The 25,177-nt window shown below is 36.3% G+C and overlaps 1 protein-coding gene across 2 annotated transcripts in view; it reads left to right on the forward strand.

Moving 5' to 3' along the window:
- The window catches only part of LOC106868679 (uncharacterized), a 150,103-nt gene that overhangs the window by 59,529 nt on the left and 65,397 nt on the right, over positions 1-25,177 (forward strand). For both annotated transcript variants that reach the window (XM_052977691.2, XM_089346589.1), the window contains exon 2: positions 6,696-6,836. In XM_052977691.2, the coding sequence (XP_052833651.2) occupies positions 6,775-6,836 (62 nt within the window). In that variant the 5' untranslated portion in view covers positions 6,696-6,774. The remainder of the gene's footprint in view (positions 1-6,695; positions 6,837-25,177) is intronic.

Below are 25,177 nucleotides of genomic sequence, written 5' to 3' on the forward strand. Positions count from 1 at the left end.
TGCAGCATTTCACTTAATATGCAAACATATAATTTGTTTTCAAATTTTGGCACAAAGCCAGCAACTTTAGGGGAAGGGCAGGCCGATTGCATTGACTCCAGTATTCAACTGGTACTTATTTTATTGACCCTGAAAGGATAAGAGGCAAGTCAACCTCGGCGGAATTTGAACTCAGAATATAAAGACAGATGAAATACCACTAAGCGTTTTGCCCAACTTGTTGCCCTAATAAATCTGCCAGCTTGCTACCCTACACAACCATATAATTGACAAGCATTTAATATGCAAAGAGAAACCTTCGCCACCTACAGAAGTAATAAGTCCCTGAACTTTTTCCACCCTGGCTATCATGCTTTTGGAATACTCTCCTCCACTGCTAATTAGGTCACCTAAACAACAAAAGCTTTCAACTACTTCTGAGAGTCTTCTGAGCATTTGAGGGAATTTATTCACGTATGTTTCAACTACTAACTAATCTTGTGCATCTACCACTTATAAAATCAACCTTCACTGTCAGTCTGCATGTAATCCCAATACACTTCCCATGCAGCCATAGTTTATACTGGGTACATTTATATGGGATTTCTATCTCACTTCTTTTCAGCATACAGAACACAATCATTTCCCTGATGACTTATTTCCCTCTTATTAAAAGTTTAATTTTTGCTAAGTTTATTTTGAGGCCTTTTAATTGTGGGCTTTGCTTCCATGTCTGAAATTTCTTCTCCAAATATTCTGTAAACTCAGTTATAAGAACTAGGTCATCAGCATACAAGAATTCTCATGAACAACTCCTCTGTTATAACCTGGAAGAGTATAATAAACAAGAGGCAGCTGAGAATTGAACCCTAATGGACCCTATTTGCATGCTAAATACATCATTGATCTCACTGTCACTGTACTTCTGTAGATGGCTTATATGGCCTCACAAACCATTCATCTACTCCTAGATTCCTTGTCTACCAGGCTACAAAGGAATGAACTTTGTCAAAGGAAATCTGCAGGTCAATGGCTGTTAAGGATCAGGATTTACTCTTACCCATGTACTTGTGCAGTTGCATCTCTGGGAAGATGGCCTTGTTATTATATCTTCCTGATACAAAGCTGAATCACATTGTATCCAGACTAATTGTGATATAACTCTTTCTGTAACATGGGTCATCAGTTTGATGCTTCTGTAGTTGTTTTCTTCTAGTGCACCTTCTTTGGCCTTGTAGGTTGGTCAACACATACAGGATCCATGGCTTTTACAGAGTCGCAGTAAAGTTGGTGAAAACAATGCTCAGTTTGAACATCTGCAAGTTGACATGTGCAGGAAAAACATGAGTAGTGAGGGAATTTCATTAGATTGACATAAGGAACATAAGGAAGGTTTGGCTGTAATAGTTCATGGGGGTCATAGTAGGAGTGGCAAGAAGGGGAGAGATAAGTGTATTGAGTAGAGGTGGTATGCAACTAGCTGTTTCCCAGAAGCCAGTGTCATAGTAGCTGTACAGTAGACAGCATTTATACACACATGTATGTTTGTATGTATATCTATCTACATATACATACATACTTTGTGTGTGTGAAAATACATATGTGTGTGTGTGTATATGTTCTGCCTATTCTATACTGCTATGATATATGTATATATGCATGTATATGTTTATCTATCTACATATACTTGTACATACTTGTGTGTGCGCGTGTGTGTAGCTCTTTAATGGATACTTTTGAAATCTTAGAGAAGAAAAGAAATATGTATATTTTTTTTCATGGAATATTCCATGGTTCTAACATATGGCTTAGAATCCTAGCTTTTCATTCTTTTCCCTTTTTCCTTTATCAGTATGTATGTCTACCACTCTCTCTCTCTCTCTCTCTTCCTCTATCTCCTCCCACCACCTCTCTCTCTTGATGGAAAAGCCAGTCCCTTACTTATCTTGTATTTTGATCTGGTTTGGTTGCAATTTAGAAATTTGTCCTAGATTTTACAAGATATTATATATTAGGAATATTTTAGTTGAAAAAAAGATATTTCTTGCTCAATCAGCAAAATGGCTTACTACTACTACTACTACTGCTACTACCACCACAACCACTACTACCACCAACACCACTACCATCACAACCACTATTACCAGCACTATCACAACCACTATTACCACCACCAGCACAACCAACATCATTCCTACTACTACTACTACTACTACTACTACTACTACTACTACTACTATTACTACTACTACATGATACAAAATTCTAGTGAAGTAATACAGAGTTAGTTGTCCACTTCATATTCATTGATTTTGAAATGATTCATTGATAGATTGATTTGTTTTCATAAATCTGAGTAGGAATCATCGGAAAACCGTTTTTGGCATGTTCTTAGATAATAACAACACTGATATTATCCATCGCTTCTCAAGTAATTGCAATCTTCCACTTTTCATAAAATAAAATCATCTGCCCACCTCCATCACCATCCCCAAATTCAATTCCTCTTGTCAATATATCACAGATTTGACATTTGTAACTATGACCACCATCAAAGTATATATCTCATTATCATCATCATCTTCATGCTCATTATCATCCTCATTGTCGTTATTGTCATGTTCATCACTATGATCATCATCATCGTCATCATCATCGTCATCATCATGCTAGTCATCATTAACATCATCATCATCTTCATACTCATCATTATTGTACTTTTCATCATTACCATCATTATTGAGCTCATTGTCATCATCATCATCATACACATCGTCATCGTATCATCATATCATCGTCGTTGTTTAACATCCGCTTTCCATGCTAGCATGGGTTGGACAATTTGACTGAGGACTGGTGAAACCAGATGGCTACACCAGGCTCCAATCTGATTTGGCAGAGTTTCTACAGCTGGATGCCCTTCCTAACGCCAACCACTCCGAGAGTGTAGTGGGTGCTTTTACATGCCACCGGCACGAAGGCCAGTCAGGCGGTACTGGCAACGGCCACGCTCAATTGTAATGATCATCATCATTCTCATTATCATCATCTTCATATACTTCATCATCATGATGCTTATCATCATCGTCATACACATCATCATTATTATACTCATCATCGTACTCATCTTCATCATGGAGGCGCAATGGCCCAGTGGTTAGGGCAGCAGACTCGCGGTCATAGGATCGCGGTTTCAATTCCCAGACCGGGCGTTGTGAGTGTTTATTGAGCGAAAACACCTAAAGCTCCATGAGGCTCCGGCAGGGGGTGGTGGCGAACCCTACTGTACTCTTTCACCACAACTTTCTCTCACTCTTACTTCCTGTTTCTGTTGTGCCTGTAATTCAAAGGGTCAGCCTTGTCACACACTGTGTCATGCTGAATATCCCCGAGAACTACGTTAAGGGTACACGTGTCTGTGGAGTGCTCAGCCACTTGCACGTTAATTTCACGAGCAGGCTGTTCTGTTGATCAGATCAATTGGAACCCTCGACGTCGTAAGCGACGGAGTGTCAACAACAACAACATGCTCTTCATCATCATCATTGTCATCAGTATTAATGCTAGCAACATAGCCAGCATTTATATCCTAAGAATGTTTTAATATTTCATATGGAGGTGAAATGCTGAATAAGAGAAGGCACTGTCTATATGTTTTGCAGGATTTACCAGACATTTTAGGTTATGTTCTTTAGACCTAGGTCCATTTATATTATGCAAACCTATGGTCAAAGACTTTCTGGCCTGTTCATCCTGACTTCTTTCTGACAGTGTATCTAAGATTACATCAACAAATATACCCTTTTTAAAATCTCTGTATAGTGTAATCTGAAGGTTTGGTTGCTATTTTTAGCATATTTAGTTACTGTATAAGGCAGTAATTCTCAACCATTATTTTGTCTTTGGACACCCCCTCCCCCCTTTCATTCCTGTTTTACTCTACTGGACTTCCATAGCCATTCAGTGTATATAAAAAAAATCTTGCTGTATTTTTATAATTAAATATTAGGAATTGCATTTAAAAAAGTATTGTAGAAGTGCAAACAATTTATTGCACATAAAACAAAATCTGATATGTACCCCAAGGGCCATGTAGACCCCAGTTCAGAAACACTTGTATAAGGGGTTTCCTTGTTATCCATGAGGTTGATGCAATTGGTGTTCATCTTGAACTTCTTTGAAATGTTGTCTGTAAAGAAAATATGTCTATAGATGAGCCCATAATGGCACCTCTTTGTGGTTACTAACCTAAGAGAAACAGCCAACTAATGTCCCTTGATTTCACCACTTCCCAGCTGCATTTTTCTTTTTAATATCTACTTATCTATCTATGCTTACATATGTTAGAAGTTTGTTGAAATAGATTTTCTGTAGCTGGATGCTTTTCCTGTCATCAACCTTCACTTGTTTCCAAACAAAGTAATGTTTTCACAGAAGGTTGCAAAGAAATGATTCTGCTTGTCTGATAGTGACGTTTATTTACAATTAACACATAATATCAAGACAAGGAGACACACACACACACACACACATACATACAACACTATCTTAAAAACAAAAAAAGACACTTTGGATAATGTAGTCCTAGATATATTATACCTGAAGAAAAAGATTAGATGTTCAAGCCTGAAATGCTTTTGAATATAGACCTGCTCTATCAGGATTGACCTATGTCCTCTCTGTGGTTAAGATTCATCTCTCATCTACTTTACATTTTACAAACAGGAGTTGAGTGATCTGTGGTTCTTTAGACTGAAGAAGATGTAGATTCAACCAAAGACAAATAGTGAATAAATTGAGAAAGAGTGTTCTATTTTATAAATACAGAATGGGAGTATGTATTCTCTACTTACTGACTTGCAAAATAGATTAGCTGTGGCAATCTAAAGTGTCAAAGTTATTGATACAAAAGGGCTTCAGTTTTGGAAGAAAGAAATGTTACTTGAAATATGGTGAAACATTCTAGAATGTAGCATTCTACAAGAAGATGATGGAGTAATGTGTGTGTGCGTATGTGCATGCATGCACACGCATAGATACATGTATGATGTGACAATCTAGCTAACACATACTTTCAGTAAAGTTGGAAAGTGAGCTAGAAAGTAATGAAATTATATTTTCGTAGAAACTCTGCCAAATCAGACTGGAGCCTGGTGTTGCCATCCGGTTTCACCAGTCCTCAGTCAAATCGTCCAACCCATGCTAGCATGGAAAGCGGACGTTAAACGATGATGATGATGATGATGAATGTAGAATAAATACTCTGTGTGTTTAATGATTTATACTTCAAGTTTGTTGTAGGAGTCATGTTCTCTTACAGTTACATATTTAGGAGGGGTTGTTGGCTTTAGTGTCACCAATCTGAGACTATGAGACTGCTGGCTGTATAGACCATCCACTGTATTATTGCTACCAGCAATTAGGCATGCCTGTTGATATAGCAACATAGTAATCACTGAATTATTAATGAGAATTTAATTAAATTAATGCAAACATCAAGTATATTCATGAGCATAATTTCACATTGTTGGCACACGCTTTATCAGGAGAGATTCACTACAAGATCCTTAAATTTTTAAGTGAATGACTACACATTGTCTCTTAAAAATATCAACCATGTACATAATTTTAAAAGAAATCAATAAATACTATTGTTCCATAAAGACTATTCTGTAAAGTAGTATACATTTCCAGTGAAGTGAGTTTTATTTTATGGCTTCACTTCATTCCATTGATTATGGCCTTAGGATAAGGATAAACATCATATACTCTCACTTTCCATCCCTTCTAAATTTAAGTCCATCTACCAATTTAATGATCCAACATTTCTTGGCCTTGTACTAAAGAGAATACATTCTAAATTCCAGTGTTTAATGGAAGAAATACATAAACACATCATCAGATTTATGTTTTTATTTCATCTCTGTTTCTTTCTCTCTTTCTCATTCTGTCTCTCTCCTGTTTTTATTCCCTCCTCTTTGTCATACACACACACACACACACACACACACACACACACACACACACACACACACACACACACACATACATACATACATACATACATACATACATACATACATACATACATACGCATACATATTTTGCATTCTCTGTCATCAGATAGAGCATTAAATGAGGAAACTCAAACTAATGGCAAAAAAAAGCTTATTGCTTTGAGCAAATGAATACCTTTTTTGACATGCTTTGAGCACTTTCTTCTACCACTGTGTGTGTAGTCAACATAATATTTAGAAATGAGAAGCACAGTGTAGTGACAGTGAAGCCTTATCTTTGAATAAATTAAGATTTACTACATGTACAAGCAAATGTATGTGTGTATGTATGTATGTATGTATAGATAGATAGATAGATAGATATACATATGTTGTTATTTAACTCCAACTTAACTATGACCAAGCAGATCTATGATCAAAGAAAAATTGTAAGTAGGACTTCAGTATCCAATGTGCCTTCCCTTCTTTTAAGACAGTAAGTGATATAAGTGTTATTTGGCTGCTATTTTTAACAGTCCCTACCACTGCATAGAGACTTCCTCATTGGCTCACATTCATACAGTCATACATACATATTTAAATGCACACACACACACACACACACACACACACACACATTTTGTGATTTATTTCTGTATTAATTCTCTGTTTATTTCTTTGATCTAATTTTTAATTGTTGAATGTCTGTTCCTCTTTCAGAAATATCTAGCTGATAGAATATTGTGGAAGAAGAAAGAAAATTCCTGTTTCTTTAGATGAAAGTGCCAGAAAACCAAAGATGACGTTGGTAAATGACAGTTGCCATAAAAGGCTCCGGGATATCCAGGAGAAATTTCACATGTAAATATGAACAACTTTTATTGATGTTGTTTTAACCTTAAATCAGACTTTGTTTGTTTGTTTTTTTTTCTTTTAAAGAAGGCATCTTGTATCTTTCACTGGTTTCTATTGTTGAACTGTCAGCATGCTGGAGCACCACCTTGAAAGGGTTTTTACTTGAACAAATCGTCCCTAGTACTTATTTTAAAAAGAAAAACTGGTACATACTCTTTTGCCAGACGGAGAAGTTACAGGGACATAAACAAACCAACACTTGTTGTTAAGCAATGGTGAGCAACAAACACAAAGACATCCACACATATTTACATACACACACACATACACACATGATGGGATTCCAAACAGCTTTTGTCCACTAAAATCACTCATAAAGAACTTGCTGGGTAGGGACTGTAGTAGAAGACACTTGCTCATGATGTCATGCAACAGGAGTGAATCTGAAATCACATGGTTGCCAAAGCAGCTTCCTAACCTCACAGCCATGCCTGCTGGTTACTATTTCTAACAGGTCTAATTACTACATAGAGGTTCCCTTACTGGTTCATGAAATATATTATTTGTATACTTTCCAAAGGCAATGCTTCCAATGACACCACTGGTGCCAAACCATATTGGTTCCTGCCTTTCCCTTAGACAACATCAACATCATGGAGAGGGCTAATATGTTGCATGAGTATCTCTTGATATTCTACTGACAGAAAATCCCTGGCCTGTACATGGTCAAGTCTAAATAATGGAGGTCTTGGAGACTTGATGTTATTTCTGTCCATTAGCTATAGTGTTTTGTCTGAATTTTATTCCTTTATTGGTTTTAGTGATTGGACTGAAGCCTTGTTGGGAGTGCTGATTCCAAGATTTTTTAACCTTTTTATTCAAACATAGTGTATCAAGGACTACATTATCTAATGTTTCCTTTCATGAAAGAAATTCTACCTCAAAGCTTTTTTCAATCTGGTATTTATTTTATTGGTTTGTCTTGAATAGTTAAGTTCTACCATTTAGTACAAAGGGATGTAACTTGACACACCACCTTACACCCGTATTCAGTGTTCATCATTTAGACTGGTTACATTGTGTGTGTGTGTGTTTGTGTGTGATTAATGGTATAAAACAATGTGTCAATTTGCATCCCTTTATGCTAAATAATAAGCCTCAAGCATTCAGTAGTACAAATGGTGAGAGATGACATGGATGGCTGAGTGAATAAATTAAATAAATTATTGAGCAGCCAAGTCAAGAAGTTGGCTAATTCATATGCTGGTACTAGTTTTTTTTTCAATTCATAAATATTCTTTTCTACTCTAGGCACAAGGCCCGAAATTTTTTGGGGGAAAGGGCCAATCGATTAGATTAACCCCAGTACACAACTGGTACTTAATTTATCAACCCTGAAAGGATGAAAGGCAAAATCAACCTTGGCAGCAGAATTTGAACTCAAAACATAAAGACAGATGAAATACCGCTAAGCATTTCGTCTTGCGTGCTAACATTTCCGTCAGCTCGCTACCTTTCAATTCATAAATGTTATCAGCTACATGACTCAGTCCATATAACTGATAAGTACCACAGGATAAGAAACATGTCATTGCACTTTGTAACAAGAGCACAGTAAAACTGGAAAGTTGTTTGTTAGCTTGCAGGCAACAAACTGATTGAGTCAATTAGTGCTGTATAGATTATTTTCAGGTATTTGTTCCAACTTTCTATATTCTAAGTTCAAATCCTGCTGAGGTCAACTTTGTCTTTCATCAGTTTGAGATTGCTAAATATACCAATCCCCTGGACAGTGGATCAGTAAACTCTAAGAATTTGGACCAGATAATTTTCCATGTTAGTTTTAACTCTTTGCATACTGAGTTTATATCCTGCCATGGCCTACTTTAGGTAGCAAACTTTAACCATTACCTAGTTAAACACCATCATCTAGCACCTTGGGTGATTTAACAGCATCCACTTCGTTGCAGGCATTGAGGCTAGATCTCCCCTTTTGGGGGTACCTTCCTCTGTCACTCCCACTAATCTTGGAGACCCTGCAAAGCAGTGGTTCTCAACTAGGGTCCATATAAGAATTTTGGAAGTCCAAGCAAACAAAATAGTAAATTAGAGGTCCACAGTAGTATTTTAAGGGTCCATGAAAAAATTTTTGCTTTGAATACAGTTATTGCAGGGAACAGCAAGGATTCTTTAATAGTTTGTATAATTCAACATGTTTCCACCAGCCACTGAAACATGTTTTCTCAGAGAGTGTTATGGCAAACCCACACAAGTGAATGCGAGAAAAAACAATAGAGGAAATCTGAAATAACTAACTATAAAACTAGTTTTTAAGCATCAAATGGTTATGGGGGTCCATAAGAACAAACTAGTAATCAAAGGGGTTCATAGATTAAAAAAATGGTTGAAAACTATTGTTGTAAAGGCTCATGGGCCTTCCTTTCTGACTAAAAGTGAACAAAAGACATTGAATTCATCTTCTGTGGATATGGTTTAGAGATGGATAGGCTCTGTATCAAGCTTACTGTTTGTTCTCTTTTACTCTTTTACTCTTTTACTTGTTTCAGTCATATGACTGCGGCCATGCTGGAGCACCGACTTTAGTCGAGCAAATCGACCCCAAGACTTATTCTTTGTAAGCCTAGTACTTATTCTGTCGGTTTCTTTTGCCGAACTGCTAAGTGACGGGGACATAAACACACCAGCATCGGTTGTCAAGCATTGCTAGGGGGACAAACACAGACACATAAGCACACACACACATATATATATATGTATACATATATACGACAGGCTTCTTTCAGTTTCCGTCTACCAAATCCACTCACAAGGCTTTGGTCGGCTCAAGGCTATAGTAGAAGACACTTACACAAGGTCCCACGCAGTGGGACTGAACCCGGAACCATGTGGTTGGTAAGCAAGCTACTTACCACACAGCCACTCCTGCACCTGTTCTGTGAATTTTTATAGATATTGTTTTTGTTTATATATATATATATATATATAAACAATATATGAGTATATGCATATATATGTACATGTATGTATATACGTTCATCTACATATATATATATATATATATATATATTTATTTATTCATTTGTTTCTGAATTACATTTTGTTCCTTTCTATTATTACCTTGAGCACTCTATAGTTGTATGCTGAAATATGGCATTTGGGTATAATATGAAAAGTAACTTGATATTTCCTGTTCGTTCAATACCGTCATAATATGGAACCTCACTTGAAATTCTTATGGATTTTTAATAAAATTGACTGTACTAGCCATCAGATGCACTCTGAAACACATGAATATTTTGTTATTAAATGTTATTTATTTGTCTCAGTGATAAGATTGTTAACTCTGTTGAAACTTTCTAATGCCTAAGAAACCACCTATTTTGATATTGAATATCTTTTCTTGTGCATGTGTGTGTGTGTGTGTGTGTTTGTGTTTATATATATATATATGTACATCATCATAATTTAGTGTCCATGTTCCATGCTGGCATATTATATCACTTGATATATATATATATATATATATATATATATATATATATATATACACACACATATACACGTGGGTGTGTGTCTGTGTCTTTTGCCAATGTACATCAGTGGAAGATGTTCACATCAGTGAGAAAAACCAATAAAACTGGTGCGTTTGAACCAAAAATACCTGGTATTTATTCTGCCTGAGTTGCCCAAACACTTTCTTGTCAATCTTACAATCGGAAATGCAGTGGAACAGTGATTGGTTCAGCATTGGAAACCTATAACGAACAATGTTATTGTTCATGAAACTCATGATATAAATTTTATAAAAATAACATATGATGATGATGATGATGATGATATTTCAGCTACCTAATATTAGTACTACACTTACAGTAATAAAATATTATCATCAAAATAACTATCATCATCATCATTTAATGTCCACTTTTTCATGCTTGCATGGGTTATGCAGAATTTGTTGAGGCAGAATTTCTGTAGCTGGATACCCTTCCTGTTGTGAATCCTCCCCTGTTTCCTAGTAATGTAACACTTCCTCATAGCCAGACATGTTTTTCTACAGAAGACTGAAAGCAAATGTTATTTCTTGTGTAACTGTGATACTTTTATCTTTTATCTGTTTTGGTCATTTAGACTGCGGCCATGCTGGGGCACCACCTTGAAGAGCTTTTAGTCGAATTAATTTTTTTTTTCAAAGCTTTGTACCTATTCTGTTGATCTCTTTTTATCAAACTGTTAAGTTACGGAGGGTAGGGAGGAGGACACAAACATAAACACACCAACACTGGTTGTCAAGTGATGGTGTGGGATGAACACAGCTACAAAGACATACACACACACACGTATATATGACAAGCTTCTTTCAGTTTTGATCTACCAAATCCACTCACAAGGCTTTGATGCCATGCAATGGGACTGAACCTGAAACCATGTGGTTGGGAAGCAGACTTCTTACAGCATGGCCATGCCTGCACCTTGTTTACACTCATCACATGACATCAGAACAAGAGAACACATGCATAACTTCAAGGGATGCTGAAGAATGACTGCAGTTCAATGGTTAAAAGAAACAAAAGAAAGAATAAAGCAAATACTTCATGAACAAGCAAGAGAACCTCAATTTGCTCAATTAGTCTCCTAGAAAAAACACCCAAACCTTCCTCAAATCACACTATTTTCTTTAAAAAGGGGCAGAGGCTATTGAAAAATAAGCAAGAAGTAGAGATGGTTGCTACTAAACATCTTTGATCATTGTCCTGCTTGATCAAGGCTGGCTGGGTTTAAATAACAAGTATGCACCAGAGATTGATTAATATAATCTGCATATACCTTTAAAATTAGTGCTCCAGCATGGTCACAATCCAGTGACTGAAACCAGTGAAATGAAAATAAAACTAATATATATATATATATATATATAAGGAAATTAAAAAAAGAAATTAACATGAGGTAAGGGGTTGGAAAAGGAAGTGTTTAAATTCCTAAAATTTGTGTTGAGTAATTGGATGTAGTGAAAAATGATCTTGACTTTATATGGAGATGTAAAAGTAAAAAAAACAGTGTGTGGGCGACAGAATGGAGATATGGAAATTTAAATAAATAAAATATAAAATAAAAATACAAGTAGAAATAAAAAAAGCCCCACGATGGCTGTAGGAATTTAAACTAGTTTCAGTGATAACAGGAGAAGGGATTGAAGACATAAAGGAGGCAAAAAATATCTAAATTAAGATTCCCTGATTGGGGCAGTAAGTGATGGAGTTGGTAATGATGGTGGTGGTGGTGGTGGTGGGTAACTTTCTGGAACAGATGTTGTTAAATGGTTTGAGGTTGTTAAAGCATAATTATGGATTCAACCCTTACAAGCTAGCCTCCCCCCCCCCTTATTGCTATTCAAATGGAAATGATTAGAAGATGGGGTGGGGGAATGGAAGTGATGCAAAATTTTTAACTAATTTCAGTTATTTTGGTAGTCGTTTTTTGGTGACTTACATATGTGTATGTATAAGTAATAATTTTATATTCAGACATACACCTTGTAGTATGTTCTTCACAGTGAATAAGAATGAAGGTACTTCTGGACAAGTCACCTGAGGAGACATATCTGCACATATGATGCATCACAATATATGATGCATCACAATATATGATGCTTCCAATATATTGCAAGCAGGGGTGCAAACCCCTACCACCTTCTAGCAACAGGACCAGCATAGCAGCCTGGTTTCAAGCTATTTCTGCTTCTCTTCAGTACTGGACACCTTGTCTGCTAGAGATGGGAGTAGCTCGCTCCTGCTCACAATATATATAAATTCAAGTAACACACAGTTGCTGATCTTGCAACAAGCAAAAAAGCTAGTTCTAAAATCTCTCTAGGAAATGAATGCAGTAGTTGTACTAGCAAGTAATGTTCATAGCCAAGTCCATTTGAATGGACTTGAAATGTCCTCTTGGGGTTAAAAAATCACAGTAAAGTCCGTTAGCCATGTTACTCCTAAAACTTCTTTACTTAAATTGTATAGTTGTCCTCTGAAGTCCATCCACTCATCTGTCCAATCCAAATTTTCAATTTTCTGCTGATATTCTACTCTAACTGTTTCATCCTTAAGGAGATTCACATTCAGACGTTTAGGGATGCCAGTGCCACTTTGTCTAACTTTTGGCTTCACTACAAACTTAATCTTCCCACAAACCAACCAATGATCTGTCCAACATTCTGCTCCCCGCATGACCCACACTGTACTGAAATCTCTCTTATCTCGCTTTCTGTTTGTCATATAGTCTATCAGGTACCATTGTTTTGAAGCAGGGTGCATCCATGTGGTTTTGAACTTATCTTTTTGCTGAAAAGCAGTGCTCATGATAAATAGATTCAACTCAAAACACATCTGTAACAAAAGTAAGCCATTGCTATTGCAATTTCCCACTCCGTGTCTTCCAATCACACCCCATAGTCATGATCTTTACCAACTCTAGCATTAAAATTGCCCAATATAATAATTTTATCCTTGTGTGGAATTTTGTAGATATTTTCTTTCAGCACATCATAAAAGGAGAGCTTTTCATTTTCACTTGCATTCATAGTTGGTGCATAAACACTACCAACCTTTCTTTTAAGACAATCTCAGCAATATCATTCTATCATTTACAATATATAAAATTAGCAGCAACAGCAACATTTTAATGTCCTCTTTATCTATGCTTGCATAGGTAAAAACTGAATTCTTTGAGGCAGACTTTCTACAGCTAGATGCTCTTCCTGTCAGCAAGCCTCACCTATTTCCAAGCAAGATAATATTTCCCCATAGTCAGACAGATTTTCCACAGAAGACTGTAAATAAATATTACTTGTATAACAGTGATGTTATTTACAACCATCATGTGATATAAAAACAACAGTGCACACACACACACACACATATACATTATATATATATGACCAACTTCCTTCAGTTTCTATCTACTCACAAGACTTTGGGCAACTCACAGCTATTGCAGAATACATTTGAACCTCAAACCACATGGATGGGAAGCAAGCTTCTTAACCACAGAGGTCTCACCTGCACATATTTGTGTTTGTGTGTGTGCATGTGTGTGTGTGTGTGTGTGTGTGTGTGTTTGAGAGAGAGAATGTGTGTGTGTTCTATCTTATCCTATATGAACTGGAATGAAAAGCCTTGGAATATAGGGATGATTCTGTATCTATGTGCTTGTACATGTGTATCTGTGGAGTGGATGTGTTTCTCTCTATGTATGTATATATATGCTTTTCTGTGTGAGTATTTATGGAGTCTATGTGCTTGTGTGTGTGTGTGTGTGTGTGTGTGTTTATGAAGTGTATCTGCTTACAAGTGTGTGTTCATAGAGTGTATGTGTTTGCATGTGAGACTGTTTGTGGGGTGTATGTACTTGTATGTGTTTGTGAAGTGTATGAGCTAGTCTGTGTGTGTTTGACTGTGTTTCTAATAGATTTTGACTTGAAATAAATAAATTAGAATGAAGTCAGATGAATGTGTTTAACTTTAGCTTACTTAATAATTCATTGTTATATAGGCTATTGTCAGATGATAGAGAGACAGAAAAGCAATAGATAAGGAGATGGGGGTGTGGTGGACAACACTCAGTAGTGTAAAGAGAAATATGTGTATGCATGTGCATGCGTGTGTGTGTATTTATGCATACAGAGAGAGAGAGAGAGTGTATGAAGGGCTAAGTGTGAAAGTGAAAGGGCATGAGAAAGCGTGTGAGTGAGTGTGTATGAGTGAAAAAATGTGTGTATAAATGCAATAGGTAGACAGATATATATATATATGTATATATATGAGAGAGAGAGTAGAAATTTTTGTGTTCTCTTGTAACATTAAATCTTGTCTTAAAATTTTTGATACCTTCATAAAATATGATCTGTTATTTTTAGCCCATCTTTTTATTTTTGGTTCATTTGTTCTTGGTTCTTCAGAAATAATCAAAGAATGAGGTAAGAGACTCCCTTCTCTAGAAAACATAATTCCTGGAAATTTCACTTCAATTTCCTTTCTTTTATCCTTTCCACAACAGCAGGCCACATCATATAGGTCTTACCATTATTCTTATTACTTTTGACCTAATATCCAGCCATTATTTTTGATTCTTTGTTTGTTTTACTTTTTCTTTTATTTTGCCAAGAGATAGTTAAAAGAAGGAAAAAATTCTATGAAATTTCCATATAAATATAGGAAATGAGATTCTTAGCTTGTCTTCTCACCTGTAAAGAGTCAGCTTCAGATTTAAAAAGAGCTCTTTAGCTTTGAAAGGGAATGTCCAGTAGTGTTCATAACTAAAAGAATATTTCATATGTTGTCTTCATAACTTCATTAGCGCATGCACGCACACACACACACACGCACACACACACACACACACACACACACACACATAAAAATTTATGTACTTTTTTTCTATATCTATATTTATGGATGTACAAAGACAGTCACTCCTGGAATATCTTTAATCATATGTCTGCTTGTTATTTACCTGATCTCAGGTAAATAACAAGTGTTTTGTCAGCTTGCAGTGCTAAGTTCAATTCCAGTTGTGGAGTAAAAGTTATCAGTAGGCGCAAGAGTGGCTGTGTGGTAAGTAGCTTGCTTACCAACCACATGGTTCCGGGTTCAGTCCCACTGCGTGGCACCTTGGGCAAGTGTCTTCTACTATAGCCTCGGGCCGACCAAAGCCTTGTGAGTGGATTTGGTAGACGGAAACTGAAAGAAGCCCGTCATATATATGTATATATATGTGTTTGTGTGTCTGTGTTTGTCCCCCTAGCATTGCTTGACAACTGATGCTGGTGTGTTTATGTCCCCGTAACTTAGCGGTTCGGCAAAAAAGACCGATAGAATAAGTACTAGGCTTACAAAGAATAAGTCCCAGGGTCGATATGCTCAACTAAAGGCGGTGCTCCAGCATGGCCGCAGTCAAAATGACTGAAACAAGTAAAAGAGTAAAAGAGTAACAGATTGACATATGTTCAAGGAGTAGATCTATCTCTTATCTATTTATACCTATCGAAACCCAAATATAAATACACACACACATGTGTATGTGTGTATAAAGTAATTAACAACAGTTTGATTTAACTCCATGTAATTTAGTTTCAAAGCTATGAAATGAGCCTATAAAACGTTTGTTGGCAGGTAAAGTGACAACATGAACATTGCTCAAGTTGGCAACTTTCATAGAGTACAAATGTAAACAAAGTCACAGCCATCCACGTGTGTGTGTGTACTGGCTGCTTTTTGTTTCCATCCACCAAATTAACTAACAAGGTTTTGGGACAGCCTAGGGCTGCGGTAGAAGACACTTGCCCAAGGGGTTGTAGAACTGAACCTGAAATCATGTGATTGAGAAGAAAATTTTTTAACTACATCACCATACCAATGGTAATATTTGTATGTGTGTGTGTGTGTGTGTGCGTGCACATGTTCTTGCATGTTTATCTCTATGAATGTTTACAAACTATGCTGAGTTATGGCTACAGATCGTGGCATCTCTAATTGTGGCAGGACTACAACAGGAGACATTTGTCGACATGCTTTGTCAGCATATTGTACACTAGCTCTGCACTTTCAAAATTGATCTTGAATAAATCCCTTACTCAAAAACACGTAAGTGTTAGTGCCTGGGTGAGCATCTAACTGTAAAATCCTGTCTCTTCAATTGCCTTCTGTCTAAGCCAGGCTAGCATAGAAACACAAGCGTTAAATGAAACAGTTGGATGAACGAGATATATGCATATCCTCATGCCCAGGCATGTTTTCATGAAAGATAAGGTAATAAATGACACTTTGTATATGACAGTGACACTTGTTTACAACTATCGCACATCAAGACAAGGGCACACATACCTTTGTATGTGTGTATGTATTCATATGGGATTCTTTCAGTTTCTATCTTCTATCTTCTATCTGCTCACAAGATTTTGGTCAGCTCAAAGCTATTGTAGAAGACATTTGCCCAAGATATCATGTGGCTGAGTAGTAATTTCCACACAGCCATATCTACAACAATAACAATAATTTTGGCACAATGACAGCAATTTTAAGTAGTCAAGGGGATGTCAATTACTTCAACCCCAGTACTTGACTGGTACTTTATTATATCAACCCTAAAAAGATGAAAGACAAAGTTGACCTCAGCAGGATTTGAACTTAGAATGTAAAGAACCAGAAGAAATGCTACTATCATTTGTCCTGTATCCTTACAAATCTGTCAATCTATTTTCCTAATTGTGGTGGTGGTGGTGGAGTAGTAGTAGTAGTAGTAGTAATAGTAGTAGTAGCAGCAGTAGTAGCAGTAGTAAAAGGCAATAAGTGAAAACCAAAGAAACAACTATTAACAACCATCATGAATAAAACAACAAAAAACTGATTTTCTTATGTAAATATTTAGTTTTAACATAGTGTATAATGTTTATAATATTATAATTTGTGTGTGAAAGCTTTGTTCTGGCTGTAATACTTTATATTGTGAGTTTTCCTCTATGTTGTTCTGGGAGGTTTTACAAAAGTTAAAAAGAAAGAGGACTGGTTCTTCATACATCTGAAAATATAATGTTATGATGTCTTGAAGAAAGCCTTGTTTTCAGTCTTCATGCCTATTATTGATCGAAATTCTTCCTTAATTCAGAAGTGTACATTTTTAGAATTGTGAAATTATATATATATATATATATATATATATAAAGGAGAAGCAAAGAGAAAGAAAAGAAAAAAATTGCTTTAATTTTCATCATTTTTTTTCTGTTTCTGTTTTGCATCTAAATTTTCCCGTTTCAGACTTTCAGATCCATGATGAAAATATTGATTTCTAATATTGGCATGCAACGTTATGCATTTTTATTTATAAGGCATATAGTTCATTGAATTATTCACAGTATATTACTGGTACTTATTTTTACTGGCCCTGGAAGAATGGAAGATAGTTATTTGAGGAGAGATTTGAACCCTGAAAATGAAGGACTGTAATTAAAAAGCATAAAGCATTTTGTCTGAGCAAGCGTCTTCTACTATAGCCCTAGGTTAACCAAAGCTTTGGGAGTGGATTTGGTAGACAGAAAATGAAAGAAGCCCATTGTGTGTGTGTGTGTGCATACATGCATGTATATGTTTGGCTATTGGGACAGGTATGGCTGTGTGGTTAAGAAGTTTGCTTTGCAACCACATGGTTTGGGGTTCAATCCCACTTTATAGCATCTTGAACAAGCATCTTCTACTATAGTCTTGAGGCAACCAAAGCTTTGTTAATCTCTTTGGGACTACATTGTTCTCTGTCATCATCATCATCTGTATCCTTCTTTATTTAAAACAGAAGGATATAATTTGAAGGAGATGTGGCTGCTGTTTTTAACAGGCTGATTGACCACATGAAAGCTTTCTTGCTTGTTCAAGAAGTTCTACTCTAGTTGATTACAAAGAGTCCCTTCTATCTGTAAAGTATTACACAGACCATGAAACTATAGTCCTGTTACAGAAACTACAGCTGTGATAATGATTTCTTAGACTGGTACAAAAGCATAAATTTTGTGGGGAGGGAACAGTCAGCTATATGACTCCAGTACTTGACAGATTCTTACATTATCAACTTCAGAAGGATGGAAAGCAATGTTGACTTTGGTGGAATTTGAACTCAGATTGTAAAAAAACAGAACAAAATGCCTTTCGGTATTTGTTCTGGTTCTTTAGAATCTGGGTTCAAGGCATTTTGTTCAATGCTCTAATGATTGCTGCTTATCCCCTCACTTCTTACTACAGCTGTGATAGTGAAAGATTAACAATATCTGAAAAGGAAGGAAATAGATATGATTCATTAAATATGACATGAGAATTCTATGGCCTGAAGAACTGTAGATGTAGCTGAGAATTAACCAAAAATGTAACAGATGTTTTCAAGGGAAAAGTCTAAAGAATACAAAGTGTAGAATCACAGCTGGTTTAATTGATGGGGTGCCAGCTTACTTGGCTGATGGGTCAACAGCTCATATCTCATCTCCCATCACTGCACTGCACTGTGCAGGAAAATATTATCTCTTAATACTCCAGTCTGCCTAGCAATAAACAGGTACCATGGGGTGTATGGATCACTGCTGTTTCTCATTAGCTTGCAATACTGTGCTCATATCAACACCATAGGTTTAGTTTGGAGAGAAAGATGGGGACTACAATTTTGAGTTTACCTTATATGCACAACAATAGCAACTATTACACTATAATTTCAACCTGCTAGAAATAACAACCAAATCTTCCTTTACTATTTTGATACCAGCCCACCTGAGCCCACCCCTGGTTCTATGCTACAAACTTCCTGTTTTAAAGTGATATGAATTAAAACCTTCCTTCAAAATTTCATGTTAATTTCTTTCAAAGCCAGATGTTACGATACTTTCTACTAAAGGCACAAGGCCTAGAATTTTGGGGGAGGGGACTAGTCAATTGCACATCAACTTCAGTGTTCAACTGGTAATTATTTTATTGGCCCCAAAAAGACGAAGGGCAAATTTGACCCCAGCGGAATTTGAACTTAGAACATAAAGACAGACAAAATGCCGCTAATCATTTTGCCCAGCATCCTAACAATTTTGCCAGCTCACTGCCTCATCACCAAATGTAATAATGGCAAAGTTATTTTATGAAATACTTCATTATTTTCAAAATTAACTAAAAAAAATTTCAACAGAAATATGATAGCAAAAAGGTTAAATGGCACTCTATCATCTTAAAAATAAACGAGGACACATTAGATAATGTAATTTAAGATACACTATGTCCATATAGAGTTGGGGTGGTCTCAGCTAGAATATCTTGAGTCATAGGTCTGTTCAAACAGAGCTGACTTAGGGTTAAATAACAACATCAACAACAACTATAGTATGAATAAAAATGTAAATCACTTAACCCTTTAGATACCAATCTGCTTGAAATTGCCCTCGGTTTTATGGCATAAATTCTATGCTTTAAAATGATCTAAATTAAAATCTTCTATTAAAATTTCATGTTAATTTATATTCCAAACTCGAGCTTAATAATAACAAAGATATTGTAATAAATTCATTATTTTCAAAATTAATTGAAACGAAGCCAATATATTTCAACTGAAATATTATGACAAAAGAGTAGCTCTCATTTCGTGGTGTTATATGAAATATAGATAAGCTTGCCAGAGGCACAATGGCCCAGTGGTTAGGGCAGCGGACTCGCGGTCATAGGATCGTGGTTTCGATTCCCAGACCAAGCGTTCTGAGTGTTTATTGAGCGAAAACACCTAAAGCTCCACGAGGCTCCGGCAGGGGATGGTGGCGAACCCTGCTGTACTCTTCCACCACAACTTTCTCTCACTCTTACTTCCTGTTTCTGTTATGCCTGTAATTCAAAGGGTCAGCCTTGTCACACTGTATCACGCTGAATATCCCCGAGAACTATGTTAAGGGTGCACGTGTCTGTGGAGTGCTCAGCCACTTGCACGTTAATTTCACGAGCAGGCTGTTCCGTTGATCGGATCAACTGGAACCCTCGACGTTGTAAGCGACGGAGTGCCAACAACAACAACAAGATAAGCTTGCCACTAGTTAAAATACCTGTCTGTTGCGGGTAATGTTCCCAAATAAATTGGTATCTATTCCAGAAACCAACATTAACCCAGAAATACAAAACGTCAGTAGTAGATTTGAACTCATGATTTGAACTTGTCACATCAACCACATTTAGCCCCTGGGAACTGAATCAATGAAGATGGTTCTAATTGGTATGCAAGAATTAGCTGCTAGATCTTTCTTTCATATTGCATCATCTTAAAAAGGAAGAACACATAAGACAACATAGCTCTATATATGCAAAAGGATTGGATGGTCATGGCTGAAACACTTCTGATCACAAATCTACTCAATGGCTGTGTGATAAGAAGCTTGCTTCCCAACCACATGGTTCCGGGCTCAGGCCCACTGTGTGGCACCTTGGGCAAGAGTCTTCTACTATAGCCTTGGGCCAACCAAAGACTTGTAAGTAGATTAGGTAGATGGAAACTGAAAGAAGCCCATTGTATATGTGTGTGTGTCTTTGTGTCTGTTTGTCCCACCATCACCGCTTGACAACCAGTCTTGGTGTGTTTGCATCCCTGTAACTTAGTGGTTGGGCAAAAGAGACCAATAGAATAAGTACTTGGCTTTAAAAAAATAAGTCTTGGGGTTGATTTCTTTAACTAAAAGGCAGTGCTCCAGCATGGCCACAGCCAAATGACTGAAACAAGTAAAGGAAAAAAAAAGTGCTGTTCTGGGCTACAAGATGTGGACAAAAGTAGGATATAATGACTTGTGTTGAAAACAGAGCAAGAGAATATTAAAAGCAGGAACAATATTGGGAATTTTAGCAGTGTTCAGAAGAATCATTTGAATTCTGACAGAATTGAAAAACAAATTAAGATAATATCAATGATACAAATCATATGGAAATAATTTAGGAAATGCTAAGAATTTGCACCCCCAATTAAATTTTTGTTTTTAATTAATAAGGATCCTACACATCATAAGTGCAGGCATGAGCATGCAGTTGAGAGGTTCATTTCCGAACCACATAGTTTCAGGTTCAGTCCCATAGTGTGGCATCTAGAACAAGTGTCTACTCTTATAGCCCTGGGACAACCCAAGACATGTGAGTGGATTTGGTTGGCAGAAACCGAAAGAAGCTTGTATGTGTGTGTGTGTGTGTGTGCGCACACACATATACACACGTGTATGTGTGTGTTTGTGTCTCCTTTTCTTGACGTTATGTGATGGTTGTAAATGAGTATTATCATCATACAAACAAGATGTTTGGTTTCCATTCTTCTGTGAAAAGCATGTCTAGCTGTGGGAGAATATAACCTTACTTGGAAACAGGCAAGGGTTGGTGACAAAAAAAACATCCAACTGTAGAAAATCTGCCTAAATGAATTCCATCTGACCCATGCAAGCATGGAAAAGTGGACATTAAAACAGTGATGATAATCTGCATTGATGTTGTTTAACCCCAAATTAACCTTGAACTGAGCAGACTCACACTGAAGGGCATTTTAGCCACAATCATACCGTTTTCATCTTGGAACTTAAGTATCTAGGACTACTTCGTCTACTGTATCTCTCCCTTTTTCAAGATGATAGGATGTAATTTGAAGAATATTTCACTCCTAGCAGGCCAAAGTGACCACACAGTCGCACCATCATTGTCTCTAATTCTTGTATAACTAACAATCCTAGAGATCCCTACTAAATTTAGTAAGTCCCTTAGTTAATGTAACCAATCCATTGGTGGCACTGTACACTGACAGTATCCTCTTATCATCTTTATCATTCTAACCATTTTCAACAGAGGGAGTGTACCTATTAACACCTGAAAAACTTGATAAAACGTAATAACATCTGTTTTTACCTTTAAAGTTCCATTTTTGTTTTTGTTGCTCTTGTCAGGGATATCTCTTTTATTGGTCAATCTGTTTATTCTGGAGCACTTACATGTTACATATCTGTGTGCGTTCGTATGTATATATGCATGTATGTGTCTTTGTATATATATATATATATGTATATGCTATATATATATATATATATATATATATATATATATATGAGTACATTTACTTAGTTTATGTGTGTGTGTATAATATATCCTCTTCTCTTACTCCATATAGAGAGGAAGCTGGTTTTATAAATATATGTGTGTGTATAAAATAGACCTTTATGTATTTTCTAAGTGGGATGCCAACATATATTTTCAAGTCTTCTAGCAGACCTTCTGCCATTAGCTCCCTATCTTAAAGCTTGCCTTTCAGTTGATCAAATTTCATCCAACCTCCACCCTCCAAACCCCGTCTCCATGTACATACCCATCTCTTCCTTTCCTCCACCCCATAGTTATTTTGCTTCAGCCCCTACACCTATCTACATCACAGATCCACCTACTTTCATACCTTTAACATAACACTCAACAACTAAAAAATATGCCTCAGAACATTTTTGCAAGATTCTTAATTTGCCCAACCCTCCCCACCCAATTCCCACCTGCATTCCCCTAACTTATAGGAGACATGAATGAGATTGTACAATGTTGCTTCTGTTCTCATGGGTATTTAGTGACATAACATAAATTACAATGGTTTACTATGGATTGTGGATGCACTTCACAGTTAGCTTACCTCTTCTGACTTGGAGATAGGATATATTTACATAGGTATAATGTCTTATGTAAGAAAGAGAACACAGAAGGAGTATTTGTTCTTTTTTCCTTTTTGGTAGTTAGGAAAGAATAATTGGTAGAGTGATAAGTAAAATACCTTGTAGTATTTAGTACTGTCTCTTACATTCTGAGTTCAAATCCTAGCAAAGCTGATTTAGATTTTCATCCTTACAGGGTTGATGAAATAAGCTACCAGTCAAGAGGTCACTTTATTTGACTATACTCTCCCCAAATTTGTGTCATTATCATCATCATCATTTTCACATCCACTGTTACATGCTCACATGGGTTGGATAGATTTTGTTGGAGCAGATTTTCTTCAGCTGGATGCCCTTCTTGTCACCAACCTTCACCTGTTTCAAAATAAGGTAATATTTACAACTATTACACAATGTCAAAACTAGGTGACAGCAACATGTACATAATGCATGCATATATACATACACACATACATACATAGGGCTTCTCTCAGTATCCATCTGCTAAATCCACTCACAGGGCAGTAGAAGAAGACACTTGTCCAAGGTGTTGCACAGTAGGACTGGAACCATGTGGTTGGGAACCTGGAGCCATGTGGTTGGGAAGCAAACTTCTTACTACACAGCAGTACCTGCATTTTGTTCTATTTTAGAAATTATTTAGTTAGGAAGACAATTCCTTCAATCTTTGAAGGCCTTCTTAACTAGTGAGGTTAATGTGGTTGATATTCAGCATGAATTTCTGTATATTGATGAATTGTAGAAGAAATAATGAGCCAGATAGTAGGAGCATTCCAAAGGAATGCACTTCTAGGGAAGAAGGTTTCCTTTATGTGAAACTGTAGAGGAGGTTATAGAATGCTTTTGATTGTGTAATAGCAGCAGTATCCTAAATATATAAGCACTACATTGATGCGGATTTCATTTGAGCTTTCTAAAGATTCAGCAAATGAGCAGAACTGAGGTATTTTTTAGCAGTATTATGGCTTGACAATATTATACATGTTTCAAAACTAGGTAATATATAGTTTCAGACAAACTACTATAAATAATCCAGCCCTGTTTCCTGTTTCCTTCGCTGTCTTCTCTTACTCTGCTAAGTTTTTTTTTTTTTGAAAAATTACTTTGTGTGCCTCACATTTCACTTACAACAAGGAAAAATATAAGTGTGTATGTGTACATGTATGTATGTTGTCTACATGTATATTTAGTGTTGTTTTTAATTAAGTCCCAAATAAGAGATAAGAGTGTACTTTAAATCTTATACATATTTTACATTTTTACCAAAATAGTTCACCTACATCTTCATCTTCATTCTTATTCACCCACTCTTTGTGCATAATTACTCAAAGATGAATATTTTTATATTAAAACCTTCCATTATAATTTTTTGTTAGAATCTTTTATCACATTAAAAATACTCATTTAATAATACAAAACTTAACTGTTTTTCTAAACTCCATCAGATTCTTTGGTTATTTTCAAAATTACTCAAAACATACAAGGTGTATATTTCATTTGAATTTTTAAAGTTCATGTGATCAAAAATCTTCACATCAATACTCTGGGCCCAATTACACACCCTGCTCACTCATTCCTTGCTATGGGTTGAGTGAATTGCTTGAAGAGAATAAATGAAATAACATTAAATGTAGAAGACCTTTCGTATATCATCATTGTTGTCATCATTTAACATCTACTTCTCTATGCTTGCATGAGGCAGACAGAATTCATTTGAGACAGATTTTCTGTCTTGGATGCCCTGTCACCAACTCTGCCTTGTTTCCAAGCAAGGCCATGTTTCCCACTAACCAGACATGTTTTCAATGAAGACTGGAAATGAATGACTCTGCTTGTATGACAGTGACACTTGTGTACAGCTATCACACACAATGATATGACAAGGAGAGACACATACACATGCACATAAAGAGTTGTCTTTTTTTCAGTTTCTGCCTACTAGATCCACTCACAAGGCTTTGGTTAGCCCAGGGTTATAGTAGAACACACTTGTCCAAGGTCCACACAGTGGGACTGAGCCTAAAAACCATGTGAATGGGTAAGTGAACTTCTTGACGAGACAACCATACCTGTGCCTATATCATTTAAAAAT

Source organism: Octopus bimaculoides, chromosome 2, assembly GCF_046866305.1.
Source record: "Octopus bimaculoides isolate indiv1 chromosome 2, ASM4686630v1, whole genome shotgun sequence".
In the NCBI taxonomy this organism is placed as follows: domain Eukaryota; kingdom Metazoa; phylum Mollusca; class Cephalopoda; order Octopoda; family Octopodidae; genus Octopus; species Octopus bimaculoides.